The 18,782-nt window shown below is 51.2% G+C and overlaps 4 protein-coding genes across 4 annotated transcripts; 2 read left to right on the forward strand and 2 right to left on the reverse strand.

The window, feature by feature from the left end:
* Positions 1–1,480: 1,480 nt before the first annotated feature.
* Positions 1,481–6,005, reverse strand: LOC100902771 (gamma-tubulin complex component 3). The gene is made up of 15 exons (XM_029110507.1): positions 5,693–6,005; positions 5,205–5,253; positions 5,017–5,084; positions 4,708–4,926; positions 4,275–4,611; positions 3,704–4,124; positions 3,375–3,575; positions 3,171–3,235; positions 2,869–3,064; positions 2,659–2,765; positions 2,446–2,554; positions 2,136–2,284; positions 1,894–2,038; positions 1,652–1,806; positions 1,481–1,544 (listed from the first exon to the last, which is right to left on the reverse strand). The coding sequence occupies exons 1-15, from the start codon at positions 5,934–5,936 to the stop codon at positions 1,481–1,483; spliced, it is 2,529 nt and encodes an 842-aa protein (XP_028966340.1). The 5' UTR covers positions 5,937–6,005.
* Positions 6,006–6,377: 372 nt separating this feature from the next.
* Positions 6,378–7,221, forward strand: PDCD-5 (programmed cell death 5). The gene is made up of 3 exons (XM_003739874.2): positions 6,378–6,684; positions 6,795–6,926; positions 7,055–7,221. The coding sequence occupies exons 1-3, from the start codon at positions 6,529–6,531 to the stop codon at positions 7,163–7,165; spliced, it is 399 nt and encodes a 132-aa protein (XP_003739922.1). The 5' UTR covers positions 6,378–6,528; the 3' UTR covers positions 7,166–7,221.
* A 645-nt stretch (positions 7,222–7,866) lies between these two features.
* On the reverse strand, positions 7,867–9,684 carry LOC100902921 (UDP-galactose/UDP-N-acetylglucosamine transporter srf-3). The gene is made up of 3 exons (XM_003739912.1): positions 9,660–9,684; positions 8,258–9,021; positions 7,867–8,168 (listed from the first exon to the last, which is right to left on the reverse strand). Exons 2-3 carry the CDS (start codon positions 8,997–8,999, stop codon positions 7,867–7,869), a joined length of 1,044 nt encoding a protein of 347 aa, XP_003739960.1. The 5' UTR covers positions 9,000–9,021; positions 9,660–9,684.
* Positions 9,685–10,126: 442 nt separating this feature from the next.
* LOC100903065 (leucine-rich repeat-containing protein 7) lies at positions 10,127–17,096 on the forward strand. The gene is made up of 8 exons (XM_003739913.1): positions 10,127–10,222; positions 10,523–10,742; positions 11,825–12,081; positions 15,497–15,848; positions 15,954–16,149; positions 16,300–16,467; positions 16,646–16,932; positions 17,038–17,096. Exons 1-8 carry the CDS (start codon positions 10,127–10,129, stop codon positions 17,094–17,096), a joined length of 1,635 nt encoding a protein of 544 aa, XP_003739961.1.
* The last annotated feature ends 1,686 nt before the right edge of the window (positions 17,097–18,782 follow it).

Genomic DNA, 18,782 nt, shown 5'->3' on the forward strand with positions numbered 1-18,782 from the left:
AGATTTATGATCCAAGCTGAGAGGTTGTATAACGGGGTTGTCATTCGAAGTTCTTATCATCATGGTAGCTGTCATCGCGTGGTCGTAAATCAAGGTTTTCTCTCCCGGAAGCATGGGGCTCTTTCACTTCCGCGACCTGTTTTCTCCCTCAGAATTCCCCCGCGTTAATTCTGAATTGATCTAGTTCTGCCAGCGAGAGGAGCATATCTGTAGCGAGATCATTCCCGATTGAGTAACTTCTCAGGCATCGATTGCCTTCTCGGAGTCTCTGGGACTGCGTTTGAGGCGGTGATTCCCACTCTGCGAGAGACGCTTCGCATGGGCTGGGTAGGGGACTGAATCAAGATTCCCCCGTCTGATTCAGGCTTCCCAGGCTACGCAAGAGACTCTTCGACAACGAATTGTTCTCCCGTCCGCATGAAATATCGTCCCCCGTCGTTCTGGCGTTTGGCTGTCAGCGAATTCGAGTCATATCTGAGGCTTAGTCGATGGGATATCACGCCTTGAATGCCTATCCGCCTTTCTCAGTATCCATAGGCGAGTTCGCCTCCTTCCGATTTCGGGCCTTGGATTTTTTTGTGGCTTCCGAGAGGCCGAATTCTGGCGTTCTACGAAGAGTATTGGTTCACGATCCAGAACCCTACCAAACCACCACCCTGTACATTAGAATTATTCAAACCCTCTGGCCATGGGTACAGGATGAGCCTTCCCCAGAGGCTTTTTGAACGGCATTCTTGATCAGAGCAGCATATCCCCGGGTATATCTTGCTCCTCCGCCTCCTGTGGGAATCAAGGCATCGACCTGCGGCATTGAATTTCGCTCCATCTCCTGGATTGTCCCCAGCGAACGATCTTTCACGAATCGGACTGCTTCTGTCATTTCCCGAAAATGAAAGCCCGATGTGAGACTTTGCCCCCAGGTAATCTTGGCTTTTCGCGAGCTGACACTGCTATTTCGGTGCCTGTGATGCCTCTCGTTTATGGCATCCCCAAGCCGTTCGGGGCCGTTGCGTCTGCTCCTTCTGAGATATTTTACTGCCTGAACGGCCTAGCTCTCTGGTTGTATCAGTCCGCGATCCATGCGAAGACGATAGAGATCTTTGGTCCACCGCGATCATTCTCGACGCCGGAGGGTCGTCGAAGGAATCTCGTTCCTAGGAGCATTCTGTTGGCATGTCACTCGCGGTCCGAAGTCCATTTGGAAGATTCGTCCCGCGAACAGGTAGGGAACTCAGTCTGGTTATTTCCTCACCGATTTTATTTCCACCGAAGCCTCGAGTGAGGCAGGTTTGGACATGATATGATATTCGTGATCTCAGCCTATCAGACGTTGTATACGATCCTAAGTGATATGATTATTGTACATCCTCTCCGCTGCGCGATTCGCTCCTCTTGGGATCCCCTGCCGCGTAGAGGGGCGGTGCAATCGGATCAGTTTGGCACGTGGAACCTTACTCCGTCGGTCCGCTAGCGGAGAGATTCATTCCAGTGACGTATTCATAGAGCTCGTGTTCAACGAACTCGTCAGAAGGCTTCGACTGATCCTGGGGAAGGAGAGGAGCCGATCAGTTTCATTCTCAATCTGAGATAGGGAAATGGGAGCTTACCGTTGATTCTCTAGCTGGAGCCTTTCGTCGATATTTCTACATACTTGATCTTGTTCCGGAACGCCTGAGTGGTTGACATTTTCAACGAGTGGTGCTGTTCCGAGTAGAACAGGTTGAAATCAAAGTTCATCCAAAGGAATTGAACCATCTTGTCGTCCTCGTGCTCACTCAGGATACGCAGGAATTCTAGCATGCTCGTCTGGAAACGAACTTCTCCGTCAGGAAAATTCCCTGATTTTTGATCTCATAATTATTCGGGAGTTCGATTCTACGGAGTCTTGCTCACCCTGTAACGCTTGATTCGTGCATCGCATTTCGCGAACACATTCAGAAGGGTTCTTGTCGAGGCTGCGGTCTTGCTCGGAGATTCGATGCCATCGATGAGCAGACGGGTCAACGAGTGTATCTCATCCATCTCCACGAACAATATCCTGCGGAAGAATGAACTCGAATCACGAGGAGTCCGAATCTGATATGAATCAGATTGGCTGGTCGGATTGAGACGGCCAGAGATATGGAGCCCCCTACCTGAGATGCGTTCCAGCGAGATCGTCGCCTTCAAGAAAGACTCCTCTGAGAAGATTCTCCACGAATTCGATGTGCGCGTTACTGAGATCATCCACAGAGGTCATGGCATCGATCCTGTGCTCCAACTCCACCCAAGCTGTGGTGACAACCTTGAACAGGGGACGTCGATCAAAGTCTGTTCTTCACTATCTAGGCTGATATTCGGAAACAAACCGATGGGTGACCGCTCTGCCCCGGCAATCTCTGGACAGAGCGAAGATATTTTAGGCCAAAGGATAGAGAATCACTCTGCGAAGATGAAGCAACTCACGTGAGAGAAAAGATATGATTCTAGATTGAAAACAAAGTTCATGATCTCGTGGAGGAAGAGACGACTCTGAGCTAATACACCTGCGATTTCAGGGGTTTTCGCTCTCAACCTGGAAAGAAAGTCGCAGAGTTCAGCACGGTCTGCTTCCGAGCTCCGACATCTCATGTACATATACGCCATTGATCGGAGGATATCGAGATCGATGCGACTTACATTTGGAGTTCCGCGCTCAGCTCAGTGAACAAGTAGGAAAACTTCCTCACTCTGAAGAGATGTGCGAAAATGCGATGATACAAAGCGAAGGAATCATTTCGGAAAACCTGTCGAATCGGTCAAGACTCAAATTAAAAGGCTAGTCTCTGGACCCGCTGTCGCGGGGCTTTTGAATCTTCGCCGCAGATCGATGGATCGAGGAAAACTCACGAATGACAATGGCTCCTGGAGCTTGTAACTCAGGCCGAATCCTTCCATCAAGGGAGCGTCCTCTCCACCCGCGTTGAAGTTCACACTGATCAGCGACGCTGCTTCGAGCTCCGGGAATTCCGGCAGGAGCCTATAGATCATCCTGGTGATCTCCGAGCGTTCCACTTGGCTCCTCGTGCTATCGGCGAATTCTCCGCTACTGGGGACGTGAGAAGAAGTCAGCGATGCCGCAAGGGAAAAATGTCAGGGGCAATCATCCAGCTCTCAGACGGCTCGACCATCTCGTGAGCCTGGCAACTGACCTCAGGTTGCTCAGAAGTCCTTTACTGAAGACACCGTCATATAAGAGCACGACATCACGAATCAGCTGTAAATCGCCAGAGCGTACGGTTGTAGGGTATATCGTTCCGAAGTTTTTTTTCCATTCAAATCATCGCTCGATTCGAGATGTATCGGCGCATGCTCGATAGAGTATCTAAAATAGTAGTTTCAAGTTGTTCCCTCACCGATAAGTGGGTTTTGAGGTGGAAGTTATCCAGAATCACAGTTTTCATCCGGTCCATCGTCAGGCTGTAAGCGGACCTCAGGAAGTCCTTCTGACAGGCTTCATCAGTGAAAATCGTTTTGAGTCGAGACTGGACATCCGACACGTTGTGCACGTCGTCAGCCTCTTTCAAGAAAACCATGGCTTTGCCCACCGAGAGGATCTGTAAGGGAGGAGGAGGTCCGTCGATCAGTTCCCGAGACCTGAATAAGCTCTTCCCCAGAAGCATCGAACTCGTATTGATCGGAATCGAGTGGATGGAAAGACACGCTCCGGAAACGCTTGCCTCACCTTACGGGTGTCTTCGGTGTTGAGGTAGGCGGGAACGTATTCTTTCTTGATGGCGAATTTCTCGTACCAGAGATTCGACACTCCTTCCCGACCGACATTGTGAATGAAGAAATCCCAGTGGGTATTCGACAGATCGCCTCGTAGCATCCAAGAGTGGAGCATTTCCAGCCAGGGTCGGAGCACACGTTCCAACAGCCCGTTCACCAATTTGTAGTAGTCGCTGTTCGTCGGCGAGCAGGCAGCTTGTTCGTACAGAACATCGAGCACCTCGTTACCATTGATTACTCTGACGTTTTCGATGAAAGGCGCGCAGACAGCAGCCAATCGGTGCATCAAATTGTCCGGCTGGAGACAGAGGTATTCCAACCGAGCGAGACTCAGCTGGCCGGCGTTCGCCATTTGTTCCAACAACGCGACCAACCTTGGGAAGCGGATGAGAAAAGCGTTACGTCGAATGAAAACACGGTCGCGACCCAACAATTATTCTGATCATGATTCAAATCAACGGGATTCCCACGTCGTTTTCGGAGCGACTGCCTCGTGGGTCCCGGATATTCCCGGTAGCACTCACTGCTTGTGCCGTAAGAGTTGCTGCTCGACAGCCTCGGCTAGTCTCTGCACGACCAGTGATTTGGATTTGGCGGCGAGCTGGGTGAAGTTCGACAACCTGACGAAGTGCTCAGCGACTTCCCCAGCCATCGCGATCCTATAACCCAATTGAGTACTGACGATGCCGACTATGGTGAACGATAATCGTCCCTCGTCGACCTTGATGGAGATCAGATCCGATCTTAGACCGACAAGGAAATTCAGAAGACTCTTGAGAATCTTCTTGTCAAGCTGCTCATCTCCTGCGTCGATCGTAGGCGGACATGGCGTCGACAGGGGCCGACTATTAGAGCGGCCAGCTGTAACGAGATAGTTTTTTATTGATTCGTCGCGTATTCATCGGTCTTCCAGAAATTCGAACGCCCAAACCCGGTTCGAGAGGACGGAACGCGAACCTTTCTGTCGACGGAATATCTGGATGAGTCTATCGTTCTGAGCCGGCTGAGGTAAGCTGTTGTGATTCGTGTCGTCGATCCCCGACGTCAGAGTGAGCAAAAACGAATGCAGAGCCGTGCGATTCGAGATATAATCTCCTTTCGCGTGGCATTTCAGAGCCAGTTGACTACTGAGCTTCAGGAACCTATCCGCGGCATCCTGTCCCTGAGTGCGAATCACTGAAAGGAATTGCTATGCTAAGGATTTCCGTCGGCGAGATAGTAGTCTCGAACTTCAGAATACAGGGGCTTCGGAGAGAGAACACTCACAATGCTCTCTGATCCTCTCTGTATACACATGTTCGTTCTGGATAGACTCATCGAACCCGGTCGCCTTCCTGCGAAGCAAAAAAAACGCACGACTGTAACTCATTGGTGGAGGTTTCTGACACTTCCATTGTCTTTAGAATCGATGGATGCATCCATTCTCACAGACAATGAGCTTGCCGCTAACCCACCTTGTCTTGAGAATGCCTATTGCTTTCTGGAAGCGTTTGCTCGCCGTATCTGTGGAAAATAGTCGAATATATTGGAAAAAGGCTGACGGCTGATCAGTTATCGCAAAATAGAGAAATGTCTTCCACTATCTTGAGCAGCTCTTCTCCTGATCCCTCCATCGTGACCTCGGGACGAAAGTCGCCTCCCGAAATAAAATGAACTTCTTTCCCCCTGCCAGCCATCTGACAGCGCTAGCGCGAGAATCCAACTGACAAGCCAAAAGCAAGAACAGTCATAACGGTTTTTCAAACCGAGTGGTTGAAGCTTAGCCAACTTTCTCGTTTGCGTCGGGAATACTTCTTTCCGGAGACTCTGTGGTCGATCGGGATGACATCTTGCCACAGAGCCTCTCCATCCCACAGGGGTCCGATTAACTGATAGCACTGGCTCGCAATATACGATGAGCGCCTTGACGCTGGTTAGCATAGGTACATCAGACTCAACTAACCTTGATCCGGACTAAGGTGGGCACACAGTCTTTTTAGGAACTCCTGCGTATTGGAATCCCTCTGAGAGGTAGTCATCCTGTTGCCAGAGTCGCTGAGACTATCAGACGATCCGAGGCTCCCGGTTGCATCCTCTGAGACTGGTGAGACCATCGGCTCATCATTCAACTGATCCCGCGCGCTTCCGCTGCTGTAAAATTTCCGAAGACTTCGCTCACCACCCTGGCGCGCGCTCTTGGCTGACATTACCCCGGAGTCCAATCTGAGGATGGGTCGGAGGAATCCGCTTTGTAAACATTTCTCGATCGAACGTTTGAGTGCTTATCACACGTTCGACGGAATACATCCTCGATGTTACAGGTGCACGTTCAGCTCACGCTTGTACGCGTGCTTGGTCGATGCTCCAGTGCTCATTGGGAGGACAAGGCGCTCAGAGTCTTCCAACGATGGGATGATGCGGAACCCAATGACTTGAATGAGGAGGTACTAAGAACTCACTACGCCAATGATACGAGTCATTATTGCGCTTTTTTAGGGTGCGCGAACGATGTCTCAGGTGCCAGGCAAGGATCATCGACATCATCTCGCTCACCCCTCTCTCTCAACACTCAGCACTGTGAGAGAGCTGTGAGGGGCCTCACAGCGAATTCAAAATTTCCGCCTGACAATGTTTGTCAACAACGGAGGCTTTCTCGCAGGAGGAGAGTGACACCGCAGGAAGCGGCACTTCTTATATATGGACTGGGAGTAGAAGCATTCTACGCAGCGCTTTCCGGGGAACTTGTGCCGTTGTATCCCGTATCTTAAGTCAGTTATCCGTCCAGGACGTCACCTGGAGATGGAAGACGCGGAACTCGCTCGTATTCGAGCCGAAAGGATGGCTCAGCTCCAAACAGCAAACGCACGAGACGGCGGGGAAGACACCTCCAGAGAGGAGCAGGCAGAGGAATATCGGAACAGAGCGGAGCAAATGAAAAATCAAGCTCTACAACAGGTTGGTTCTTGCATGGACTCTGCGATGCATGATTCTCATTCCCATAATTTGGCTCACTATTCGAGTCGAGAAGGGGATCTTGGATCACGACCCTTTGATTCTTCGTTCAGATATTGACTCAGGAAGCACGAGCCCGTCTTGCCATGATTGAAATGACGAAGCCCGAGTTGGCCGAGCTCGCGATCCAGTCCGTTCTACGAATGACAGGCGGTGGCCGGAGTGCGGTCAAAATTTCTGATGAGGTGAGTCCCATGCGCAATCGTGATCCCCAGTCGAGAGTCATGAGCTATCAATGAGGCGCCGGCTATGCCGTGCTCCGTATGCTCACAGCTCTGTGGAGGAAATTCAATCACAGCGTACGCATTCTCAGGATTTGCGCGGAATTCTGGAACGGCTCTCTTCAAGCACGCAAAAGAAAGAAACGAAAGTAACTTTCAACAGACGGAGGGCTGGTTTGGACTCGGACGACGAAGATTGGTGATATCATCTGTATAATAATATTGATATTGATACGCAATAATAAATGGAGCTGTCTCCGTAGATCGTCTTTTCTTCCTCGGGGCGATTCAGTGGGAGCTTGCCATGCGTTGGCTCGAAGCCCGATCCGCTCATTTCCCATCGCTGCGATAAACGAGAGTTCCGAGTATCAGTGGAGCATGAGATCATGGAGCCTGCGAAAGCGTGAGTATTGCCCGCATATTGTCGGACGCTCCCGCGGAGCCGCATCTTTCCGAAGGAGATTCGGAGAGTCGGCGAAAATGTGGGAAGCCCCAAGCCATTTTGGGTCGGAAATTTGATTGGTTGTCTATGGAATCATGTTCCTGAGGGGAGTCAGCGGGAAGAGCGAAAGAAACCCCTCGGTAGTTCGCGGACAACAAACAATTTATTGCATTCCCTAGAATCTGTATAGCAACACTGTACACAATAGAAACAGCAACAGACTAACTTCACCTGTTGGATGAACAATTTTATAGTTTTCCAATGCCTCGACACTACTTTGGGAGGAGAAAGAACTGTTCTCGTTGCTTATCACCTTGCCATGCGCGCCAACCTGAGGCGCAACTCGCAGGACAGATATCCGACACTCCACCGTTCATAAATTATGAATAAATTAAGCATGAATCCCAAGAAGGGGGTTCACTTCATCACAAACGCTTCTTACCAGCTCGAAGGTATCCGAGCTCATCCGACACGCTTTGGGGAGTTTTGGCTGGGAGTATTCCTCTTGTGTTCGATCAGGAACACGGAGAAGAGGATAACGGCGATGCTCATCACGTACCAGGAACTCGGGTTGAAATGCTTCGGAAACAGAAACTTGTTGAAACCTGCGGTAACAATGTAGGTGACAGCCGACACTTGGAAGCGCACGATGTTATCCAGTTTTTTCATCACGAAAGAAACGCAGATTCCATTGAAGGCCGTCAAGACTACCGTCAGAAGCACCAATGCCGTCAAGACCTCCGGAGTCTTCCGATAGTCGAAAGCTGTAAAAGGTGAACTTCCGATACTTCCTCCATTCTTGTAGCCGATTGAGAAGGAAATCTCTAGATTGACAGATTGGCAGTTTCCTCACCTTTGCGCTCGAAGACGAATCGAGATACAAGCGCCGGCAACAGTGAGATCAAGGCAGAACCGCAGTACAGGTGAGTCTGGTTTCGCCACATGCCTGCGTCGCCTCCTCTCTTGAGAACGACTTCGGTGAAAACTCCAGCGGTCGCACTGAATAACGAATTCAGCACCGCAACGCCGAGCACAGGGCCTAGGATCGTACTGAAATCAGCACCCACGTCGATTTGCGCTAGACCGACCCCAGCGATCAGTGTCAAGCCTCCGATGTACTGAGTTGCGGTGATCCGCTGTTTCAGGAAGATCCGGTATATCAGGAGCAGGATGACGACTCGCATCTGACACAATACGAGCCATGTCGCGGGAGTGATGTAATGTAGCGCCAGGAAGAACAAGTTGTTGGTGAACGCGTAGAGGAGACAGGGCAACGCTATTCTTGCATCGAGGTGTTTGAAAGGATTATCCCCGTCGAAGAACAGGTGTAATCCGATCACTAACGTAGCTTTGAACAGCTCGTTGACCGTGACGACTATCGTGGTGTCGACGGGGTAAACGCCATCGTTGAAGTGTCTCATCGAGTAGGAGACGCACGTCCTCCCGACATCGGTTGCGATCAGGAGGATGCATAGTATCACGGAAGTCGCACTCAAGAGGGGCACTTCCCGTGAGAGCGGTTCCTGGTCGCTATCAATTGAGTTTATGGCTTCTACGGAATCTTTGCTTTCGATTCCGAACCCCGACGATATCATGGCCTGGTGGGTCTCGCTCTCCCTGTCGAAGAGACAACATGAGCTATGAATGAACCTCCGATCGATAGGAGTATGGATCTCGATCAAGGCTCTAAGTGCGACATTCCATGTTCACTTTTCCAATAATTTTTGGCCGTCTCAGGGAATCATCGGATATCGACCCTCGCTGCCTCGGGAGAGCCTCACGAGGATTTTCGTTTTCGGTCACTTTCTCGAGAGGAAGAAGTCGATTACTTAAAGCGGAAATCCGATTCTGAACAAAATCCCAGGGACGGCTCTCCCAGTGTGACGAAGGGGTCGCTGACGCATTCGGTCTCCATCGGGGTCCCGAAGCCCTGACCGATCAAGGAGTGGGCAGCTCTCTCGAGATGAGTCTTTCGTGTCACACGATTTTCAGTCACACGCGAACTTTTGAGTGGAGGCTGCGTCGGCCACGATGACCATCCGAGCCAGTCAGCGTGGAAAAACCCAAAAGAATACTGTAGATCGAAGAGGGCTCTGTCATCGGGGTAACCTAGTGACCTCGAGAAGATATCTCAAAAAAAACAATTCGATGAGGGACAGGGAAGGAAATGAAGCGACGTTGACTGTCGGAATTCGTCGCGGGGCTCCGTCCAGGTCGCCTCGATAGCGGGAAGGAACATGCATGCTCTTACGTACCCTCCATCAGCGCGCACGGTGGGACTCGAACAGCTGATAGAGGTGTTCTCTCCGTGTCTGTTGCCTCAGGACAGAAGAGCGCGAGTTTGCCGAGGTAACCGAAAGATGGCGCTTCGGGCCCCGTCGATGGCAGCTCGCCCACTGAAACATTGGGCTTTTCTCGTCTCGGCGCTTCAGATGGTTCTGGGCTCCGTCGCTGCTCTGATGTCAAAATGGCGGCCCACACCTTTCGAAGAACAAGTGCCGGACAATGAGAACAACGGCTCCAGAGCGTACAGGGCCCTGGATGCCGCCGGAATTTTGACGATGACGCGTTGCTTTCGATATTCTCACATTGGTCACCGATCGCCACAATTCGTTAAGCGGCCCAACAGGCCCTCTCATCCCGAAAATTGCTGCTGCCGCCACAACTGCCGTCGCCGCCGTCGCCATCCCGGATATCTGTGATCGAGCAGTCCAGCGTGGAGATGGTGTTCGGTAGATGCCCGTGTTTCAAGGGCGAGACCGAGGATATCCAAGCACTGGACTACTCGCACTGCACTTTGGATGAAGTTCCCAATGAGGTGAGGGGCCCTCACCGTTCCACTGCTGCTCTTCGTGCGGCTCATCCGTCTGCACTGTCAGAGCGGAGAGCAGAATGGGCGGGCTCCTATCTGGGGCATCAATCAGCTGTTCCGAGAGTCTTAGCGCTTAACGCCAAGGAGTTCTTGACCCATGTCGCCAGCGTACGAGCCATGCTCAAGCCAAACCAGCGATCGGTGATCACTGAGAGCTCAGCTGTTCCTTTCTCAATCTCTCTCTCGTCGACGAGGCGTTCGGTTGAATCCGGGGAGATTTCTTATTATCCTTCTTTCTTTTTATAGATTTTCAACTATGAGCGTACTCTGCAGGAGCTTTGCCTAGACGCTAACCAGCTTGGTGAGTTGCCCAGGCAGCTCTTCTACTGTCACGCATTGCGGCGTCTCACCTTCCAGGATAATGACGTACAACATCTGCCTGCCGCGATATCATCGCTCACCCAGCTCACTCATCTAGATCTAAGTCGGAACAACATCTCTGAAATTCCCGAATCAATTCGCGGATGTGAGTATTGGCGACACTTAGATACCGATAGCGAATAATCCATTCTATAAGCGTGCAGTCCCGTGTCGTCGAGACAATTGCAAGCACTCCGGACCTTCCGCGCGATGAGCGAGTCATCCGCAATGCAGACCCGCAACACTCTGGTGTGCAAAGTCTTCGCTGAGAACACGAGCAGCGCATTGGATTCTCATGGGTTGAGGGCCACGAATAGTCAGGATACAATGTAAACATCGTTAGGTAGACCTAAAGTGTACCGGACCGGCTTCCGGATGACTGTTTGTGCATGAGCGCGAGCAAAAGGTCAAAAGCTCACCTAAGCGGCTTCTCCCGAGGCTCTGAATTCTTCTTCAATCGAGAAAGAGTTGAAGACTCTCAATCGAGGAGAGCTTCAACGTCTGAGACCGGTAGAGAGGTTGCGAAAAATCCTCGTCTGGGGCCGCCAATTTACGCTGATCGAACACGTTCTCGGTTCAAACCGAATCGGAGGGGGGAAATTCGCTGTCGAGGTCAGCCGTGCGACTGAGTTTTGTGCTCTCCCCCGCTTGGTTCCCAATGTGGGAACCGGCATCCTCGGTTTTCACTTGGCCTCGGGGGCCGTGATGGAAAGTGGTACTCATAACACAATAAATGCGCTCATTTCATTTCAATGCTCGCGGCTCGAAGTTCTTGCTTCGGCGGTGATGATTGTATCAGCCTCTTGATTCGGAAAACTTTTTCGTCGGCGTTGAATGATCGTTGCGTCGAACTAAAGAAAAGACGAGAGGATTCTCTTCTGCGTTCCAATGGAGCGAAATGCCGAAGGGGTGCGAGAGCCATGAAAAACCTAGAGCAGCGAAGCGAGAGGAAAAACTCGACAGATTCTCGGATTCGGATGGACAGGGGCAATAAAAGAGCGCTGCGATTGTATTCCGAGCGAGGGCTCCGAGGGGATGCAATAAATAAAAACCCTTGGAACACCGTGTGTATTGCAGCTTGTGGGCGATTTTGTCGGAGAGAGCATTTTATTTTTTCTTCAGACGAAACGGAGCGGTCGAATGAACTCTAGAGAGACACAGCGTTGAGAATTTATTTTCCCGCTTCAGGTAAACTTCTTTCGTCGGTGGACGCATCGGTGAACCCGATATCGAAGCTGCCCGAGAGCTTCACGCAGCTCGTGAGCCTCGAAGAGTTGTATCTCAATGACACTCTGCTTGAGTTTCTCCCGGCAAATCTCGGACGTCTCAGCAAGCTGCGTATCCTAGAGTTGCGAGAGAACCACTTGAAAGCGCTCCCAAAGTCCATGGCAAGGCTGACTCAGTTGGTCAGGCTGGACATAGGACAGAACGATTTCGTAGATATGGTGAGTAGGAGTTGGGAACGAACGAGAATTGGGTGGAGCCCTCGACCACGCAACCATCGGGATTCTCAACCACGACAGTAAACGCCAAAAAAACATCTTCCCCGACGGCTTCGCCTGTGTCGATGCGCTCCAATGATCTCGATCATGCAAATATGAGTCTCATTCGGGATAGGAGAGCGCAACGTATCAGAGGTCCGCCAAGTCTGCGGCCGAGCCGCGTCGATGGTGGGACCGAGAAAAAAAACCATCATAAAAATAACAATACTCTGATAGTCACATGAGAGACCGCTATGCTGCTCGCTTGCATCTGCGCAGCGTCAGTCTCGTTACGGGCGTTAATTTAAGGGGGGACAGCAACAGCGAGCCAGCCAGCCAGCCATGAGCTGGCTATGCAGTCGGCTGTCCGGCCAGCCCTTCGAGTCGGGAGTTGTTGAAGGATATTTTTAGCAGGAGCCGCCCAGGGCAACTGGGCCATGGGACTTCAATTCCCAGACGAAGCAGCAGAGGGAAGGACACGTCGGATCCAATTTTCTGCCAAGTTCATGCCGTCAAATGAAGTTCCGAGTCATTCACCGACTGCTTCGTTTACAGCATAATTCAGCCCGATGAAACGCCTCTGTGTGACGGCGGAGAACTTCCCCGATATATTCTGTAGATGGGGAATCGCGGGTACTTCGATCTTCCCGGTGTCGAGAGGAACGCGCGAGGGCTTCAGATTTGTTCCCCCGAGAAATCGATTAGCTGTTCTCCCGACATCGAATGTGGAGTAGTCGAGGTTCGATATCTTCTGCCTCCGGCTTTCGGGAAATCTGCCTAGCCATGCTGTCTGACCCCGAATGGTATTTCACGACGCCTCTTGGACTCGGCGGGATGCTCCCCAGAGATAGGAGTGGGATCGCATGCGAAGAACCCATCCATCCGATGATAATTAAGTAAATCTTCGGCAGTAGGATATCAAAGTTCCCAGAGGTTGTCGTTATGGAGATCCTGAGTCGAGATTGGTAGAAGTGCAGAGGAGAGAAAAGATACCGCCTGCCACGAATATCCTCTCGAATAGGCGCGAAAGATTTTTGAAACTGATTAGAACTGATATTCAGCCTCCAAGCGTCCGTCGAGGTCAATCGCGGATTCCGAGAATCATTTCGATGCGTGAGTCCACAGCGAGACGAGATGCTCTGGCCGAAGTTTCGCTCGACATTTTCTCCAGCGATCGGCAGGAGATCTTCGCCCCAACCATGGCTACGGGAACTACAAATATCAATTCCTGGTTGGTCGACCCTTTTGATGGAAATCACTATGGATTCCTTAGCCTATGGAAAAACTCAACGGTGCATTTCCGTGACACAAAGAGCTTGACGGGATTTGACGAGCCTCTACATCAACACAACCGAGATTTACAACACGGATGGAGCAGCTCCGACCCACTACAGTCCTTGGATTCGAAATTCCCACAAGCTCAACTCGGTCCTTCGGATGCGCGGAGGGGAGTGGGGATGCGCGACATGAGAAGACTCCATAAGGCAAGAAAAGTCCTTCTCCCCGCGCGGTTCTGATCGAAGCGTAAGCACGCTCCAACGCAGCTCGGTTTTCAAGTTGGAAGCAGCCGCAACTCACCAGTCAGGTTTCGCTGGTTCGGTTCCGGCATCGGGAACTTCCATTTTGCCCGCTTGGGCCTTCGAGCATAGCTAGGATATCGCCAGAAAGACACGAGTGTCGTAGTGTATCCGTACATGTATCCGGGGAACACTTCGGAAGTCGATGCTATATGAATCGCTCTCCTGACAAGCGAGAGGGTTATTCGTAGCACAATACTCTGTGTTTGAAAGCGATACGCATCGGTCGCCAGAGCGTCGAGATGAAGCATTAATTGCGAGAAATTTCGCATTGCACCGCCGAGAGATCCAGCCGCTCGAAAATTGGATCCCGCGCGGGGGAATCGGAAGCATTATTTTCAAACGATTCCTCTGCCGCATACTCGAGCTATGTCGCCGCCGACATCCGATGCGAATTCCATTCTTCGAGCGGAATTCTCCTTCCTCTCCAGACGCATCGAAGCCTCTTACGGCGCGGCATGATGCATAATAATCAATCCGGAAAACACCGAATTTCCTCGAAGACTTCCCTGAACCGATCCCGGGTGGAAACTTCTATCGATGAGCTCCGACCCGTGTTAGCTCACTCAGCCGCCATCGAGAAAGTGATTGGAAGCTCTGACGGAGGCATTAGCGAGTCGCTGTTCCTCCGAAATTGACTTTCTCAGCGCTGTCGCTACTCTCTCGGCGGCACGCGGCCGCGCCAATATATTCATCATGGCAGCGGTCGGTTTCCTCCGGAGCTCTTCTGGGGAAGGTGCGGACTCGGGGCTCTATTTGCTACAAAAGTTGCTTATTCGCCCTCGTGCCTATTCTTAGACGATCCTTCTAGATACGATACCACGAAGCTGAGGATTTCGTCCTCGAGGAGCCCGAGAACCAAACGTCGGCGAGATAAGAGATCGATCGTTGTATCGCCTTCGAGGCTCTGAGTTTAGAGCTGAATTTTGTGCTCCTGTCGGAGCCCAGTCCCCGTATTCACTGGATTGATTTTTCGGGAATCGACGAGATAGTGTAATGTAATTCCAACTAACTTGGGTCGGGACTCCACGTTTCGGACGCGATGGAGACTCATCGCGGGTATAATCTCGTCCTGAGAGACTTTGTTCGCATATTCAATTTCCCAGACGAATGTATCGCGCTCCGCTCTTGCCGCTCGAGCGGTAGAAGTCAGCTGACGCACATCTCGAGAGCGGCGCCATTTGAATAATATCCCGCCTCGTAGGACACCGTCGACGACACGTTTCTGAAACCAATGCGCCTACAAATATATCGAGTTCAGGAGTGAATCCAACGCCTCGGACTCGACGAAATCCGAGTTCTGAGTCTTAGAATTCACAGCGCGTGGGAACGGAAAACTCTACTGGGGTGACGTAGCCGCTGCTCTGGAGTCGCTGGCTATCACCCGTCCACGGAGATTATTTGTCGACATGCTCATAGCCCACCGTCGACCTCCGGCAACAAGAGTATCAATTGATCGTCAATGACGTCCATTCCGGGCGGAAAGACCCCGTCCGACGACTTCGCAGAGTAATGACAAATTATCCGTCGAGAGCGACTAATGACGGTGTAGCAGATCAGTTTGGAGATGATCAATTTGCATCTCGGAACAGTCTCCTGCGCCAAAAACAGCCGAGAACCTTCCACCGTGAATGAGGCAACGACGAGGCATGAGTTCATGCTCACCATGAAGTGTCAAACGATGTCCACCCTACGGGCCACACTAGTCACTTGGAACGGCCCAGGTCTCGATCCGGGTCTGGATTCCCGAAATAATTCATCATTGAGTTATGAGTAATCGGATTGAATTTTCGCATTTTCAGCCCGAAGTTGTAGGATCACTCGTCTCGTTGACGGAGTTGTGGTGTGACAGTAATCGATTGTCGTACTTGCCGGGCTTCCTTGGAAATTTGCAACAACTCCGGTATCTCGATGCTTCGAACAACCGGATCTCGTGCATTGAAGACAACGCCTTCAAGAACCTCACAAATCTGGTAGACCTGACCGTTTCTTCGAACCGTCTCACCCGTTTTCCGGAGACGATAGGCAAACTTACCAAGCTGACGACGCTCCGAGCTGATGATAATCAGCTCCTAGGCCTTCCTGATTCCCTCGGCTACTGCTCGTTGCTCGAAGAACTCATCGCAAACGGGAACCACATGGAATATCTGCCTGGTGAGTTGGAGAGGCTCACGGAGAACGGAACGGAGTTCGGGGTGTCCATCCCCGACCCGTTCTCTCGATTTTCTGTTCAGAATTCAAATCCTGATCTTCTCAAAGGAACCATCGGACTCCTCCGACAATTGTCGCTGCTGATGGTGGACTCGAATTGGTTGGACGAACTACCCGCCGAAATTGGCTCCTGTAACGAACTGAAAATTCTGTCCGCGAGGGATAACAAGCTCGTCGATCTTCCGGACGAGATTGGTCATCTCTCAAATCTCAAGGTTCTCAGCGTGTCTGCCAATCGTTTACGGTGAGTGCGATCACTGACGAAATCAGGTCGACACAAATGAAGCACAGGGGCTCGTCGCGAGACGGCGTCTCTTATTTTCCTCTGTCGAGTTATCAGGACGCAAGAATCCGTCCTGACTTGATGACGATTCGATGCTAATGCCCGTTGCAGATATCTCCCGGCAACGCTGACAAGGCTCAAGCAGCTAGACGCGCTATGGCTGTCGGAGAACCAAACGAAGCCACTGATTCTCCTTCAATCCGAAGATGCAACCGGTCAAAGAAGACTTACTTGTTATCTGCTCCCCCAGGAGGGTGGATACAGCTCCAGCAATGAACGGTACTTGTCTGTTGATCGTTATCTATGTATTCCGATCTCCAGTCTATTCGTTCGAGAGGATCAGGCCGAAAGCTCCCGAGCCTTGAGCCTGTGGAGCAGGCGTTTGGAAAAAAGACGGTAGTTCTGTGATCTCTGTCAGGCGGAGATCCGACGATGAATCGCGATGTTATCTCCACAGCTTAACGCCGACGGAGTCTGCCGACCGCGAAAGGGAGGGACGTATACAGTTTCTTGGCGATTCGTTGGGCAAGGCGGGGGCGAAGCTCGTGCGTTCGCCCACCCCTTACCCGAAAGAACTTCGTGCACGTCACATGCGATTGCTACAAAACCGCCAAGGGGGACAAGCCTCTGCACAGGACGGCGCCGTGACACAGCAGCCGTCCAGTACTGGGAATCTCCTGGCCCAGTCACCCACGGGTCAAAGCACGCCACACCACACATCCAGCCACGTGACTATCGCCACGGGTGAGTTTTCCGTTCCGATTCTATTAATTTCGGATACGCAAAAAATTCCGCCCCACATCCCAGCATTCAGCTCCGGGAGCTCAATTTCGATTACGAATTCCTCAGACCCTCCCGAAGTGATTTCTCCGCCGGCCAACGGGACCGTCAAAGCTGACGCGGTTTGAGGTTTTGTTAAGAAGGTTGTGCGTTGAGAGCTACGAACGGCAAAGCGTGCCGTTCCAGCTGTACAGGCGATAACAACGTAAGGACTCCTTTGATCGGGACTGAAGACAAGCGATTGGTGATCGCGGACGGCCACAGCGAATCGCGCTCAATTCTCTCCGGCTCAACTAGAACTATCGACAGCAACCTAAATTAAGATGACGGATATCAGGGCGAGCACGAAACGAAGGGAAACGGCGTTTTCGGCGAGGGAATCGCTGAGATGCCGAGAGCGCGTTGAAGAAGCTCGACACGGGGATTTGCCTTCGTGTTCCGAAGGCGATTCTTAATTTGCTCGTGATTATTTATCCGATGGCAGCGCCAAAATGAGGGATTCCGATCCAGTATTAATCTATGAGGGTATGACATGACGTGTACCTTGAGTCGAGTGTATCTTTCACAGAGGAGATCCAATAACGGCGTCGCCTTTTCCGCGATGCTCTCCTAGGTGACACAATAGTATGTAGTTCTGGAGGCTGCCGACGCAGATCGCTTTCGGGTGGCTGATCTCGCAACACTTTAATTTATCCATGTCTAATATATATATATACATACATAGATCACTAAACACTGTTTCTCGTGTAACGAGGCGAACGCGGTACAGGTATCGTTGTTGGAAACATTTGTTGTTTTTGAGCTTCGCGCAGCAGATCGATGACGTAGCTCGTTCAGCCCGGGCCCTGAAGGCTGTACTCGAAGGTCCCCGGAAGAACCTTTCATTTTCCTCGTCGACGAACCGTCAGTAAGGTATTATGCCCATGAATAGAAGCATAAACTATCAGCGAGCGCTCGGTACAACGAAATTTCCGTACATTCACTCGGAATTACTACTACATGTGTGTAGTGTGGACGAAATGAAGGTTGGTGAAGTAGAAGAGCAGACTCGCGTCGAGCTCTTATAAGGCCTTATCCTGTGACACGTTTCCGCTCCGCATGAATAACTGGTTCAAGTACAAAAGAGATATCCGTTTTGGGAGGTATCAACTATCCAATATATTATATCCGGGAGCATAACACATCTCACACGGGCACAGGTAAAATCTGGAGAATTATCGCCGTTTCCATTGGAACAAGGGTAGAGCAAAGCTCAAGTTTCTATGCAGGTTCCACCAAGGGCGAGAAGAAGAAGATTGCTCGGGATCTATTTCAGTGCGCAGTATTCAGAAAGCTTTAGACTTCGGGGGAGCGTATCCGATGAGACTACGAATCCAGTTCTTTCCGACTGCGAGCTATTTCTCGGCCCGGCGTTTTCCATTTGATCGACTTATTGTCGTATGCGACGCATTCTCGAGACCGGAGCTTACTCTCGATGTGCCATAAGCGGAGCATATTGTCCTAATGCAGGCGAGAAAAATTCGAATTGCTTCAGTCTTCCCCGCAATGATCCACATGGTTGTGTATCATCGCAAATTCATGGAAACAATGGCTACGAAAACGTGTGATAAATATTTCATAATCTGGGCGACATGATCCGAATATCCTCTTCCATTATACGTCGGGAAGCAATGTACTCCTTGTTGGACGTCGGTCGGATACTTGATGGTATTACCCATATCAGGGGCGGATCCAGCTTTTTTTCTTGGGGGGGGCAAGTCATATTTTCAGGGGGGAAAGAGCCGAAAATGATGACGCGCCACCTCGCGGCCCAT

This window comes from Galendromus occidentalis, unplaced genomic scaffold (assembly GCF_000255335.2).
Source record: "Galendromus occidentalis unplaced genomic scaffold, Mocc_1.1 scf7180000076600, whole genome shotgun sequence".
Taxonomy (NCBI): Eukaryota; Metazoa; Arthropoda; class Arachnida; order Mesostigmata; family Phytoseiidae; genus Galendromus; species Galendromus occidentalis.

Coding starts and splice junctions, on each gene's coding strand:
- LOC100903065 (XM_003739913.1), top strand. CDS start 10,127: ATGGTGTTCGGTAGATGCCCGTGTTTCAAGGGCGAGACCGAGGATATC. Junction 10,743..11,824: donor TCCCGAATCAATTCGCGGAT/GTGAGTATTGGC, acceptor TTCCCGCTTCAG/GTAAACTTCTTTCGTCGGTG. Junction 15,849..15,953: donor CCACATGGAATATCTGCCTG/GTGAGTTGGAGA, acceptor ATCTTCTCAAAG/GAACCATCGGACTCCTCCGA.
- LOC100902921 (XM_003739912.1), bottom strand. CDS start 8,999: ATGATATCGTCGGGGTTCGGAATCGAAAGCAAAGATTCCGTAGAAGCC. Junction 8,169..8,257: donor ATTCGTCTTCGAGCGCAAAG/GTGAGGAAACTG, acceptor CACCTTTTACAG/CTTTCGACTATCGGAAGACT.
- PDCD-5 (XM_003739874.2), top strand. CDS start 6,529: ATGGAAGACGCGGAACTCGCTCGTATTCGAGCCGAAAGGATGGCTCAG. Junction 6,685..6,794: donor AAAATCAAGCTCTACAACAG/GTTGGTTCTTGC, acceptor TTCTTCGTTCAG/ATATTGACTCAGGAAGCACG. Junction 6,927..7,054: donor CGGTCAAAATTTCTGATGAG/GTGAGTCCCATG, acceptor ACGCATTCTCAG/GATTTGCGCGGAATTCTGGA.
- LOC100902771 (XM_029110507.1), bottom strand. CDS start 5,936: ATGTCAGCCAAGAGCGCGCGCCAGGGTGGTGAGCGAAGTCTTCGGAAA. Junction 5,254..5,692: donor CCACCTTAGTCCGGATCAAG/GTTAGTTGAGTC, acceptor TATTTTCCACAG/ATACGGCGAGCAAACGCTTC. Junction 2,766..2,868: donor TCCAGGAGCCATTGTCATTC/GTGAGTTTTCCT, acceptor CCGATTCGACAG/GTTTTCCGAAATGATTCCTT.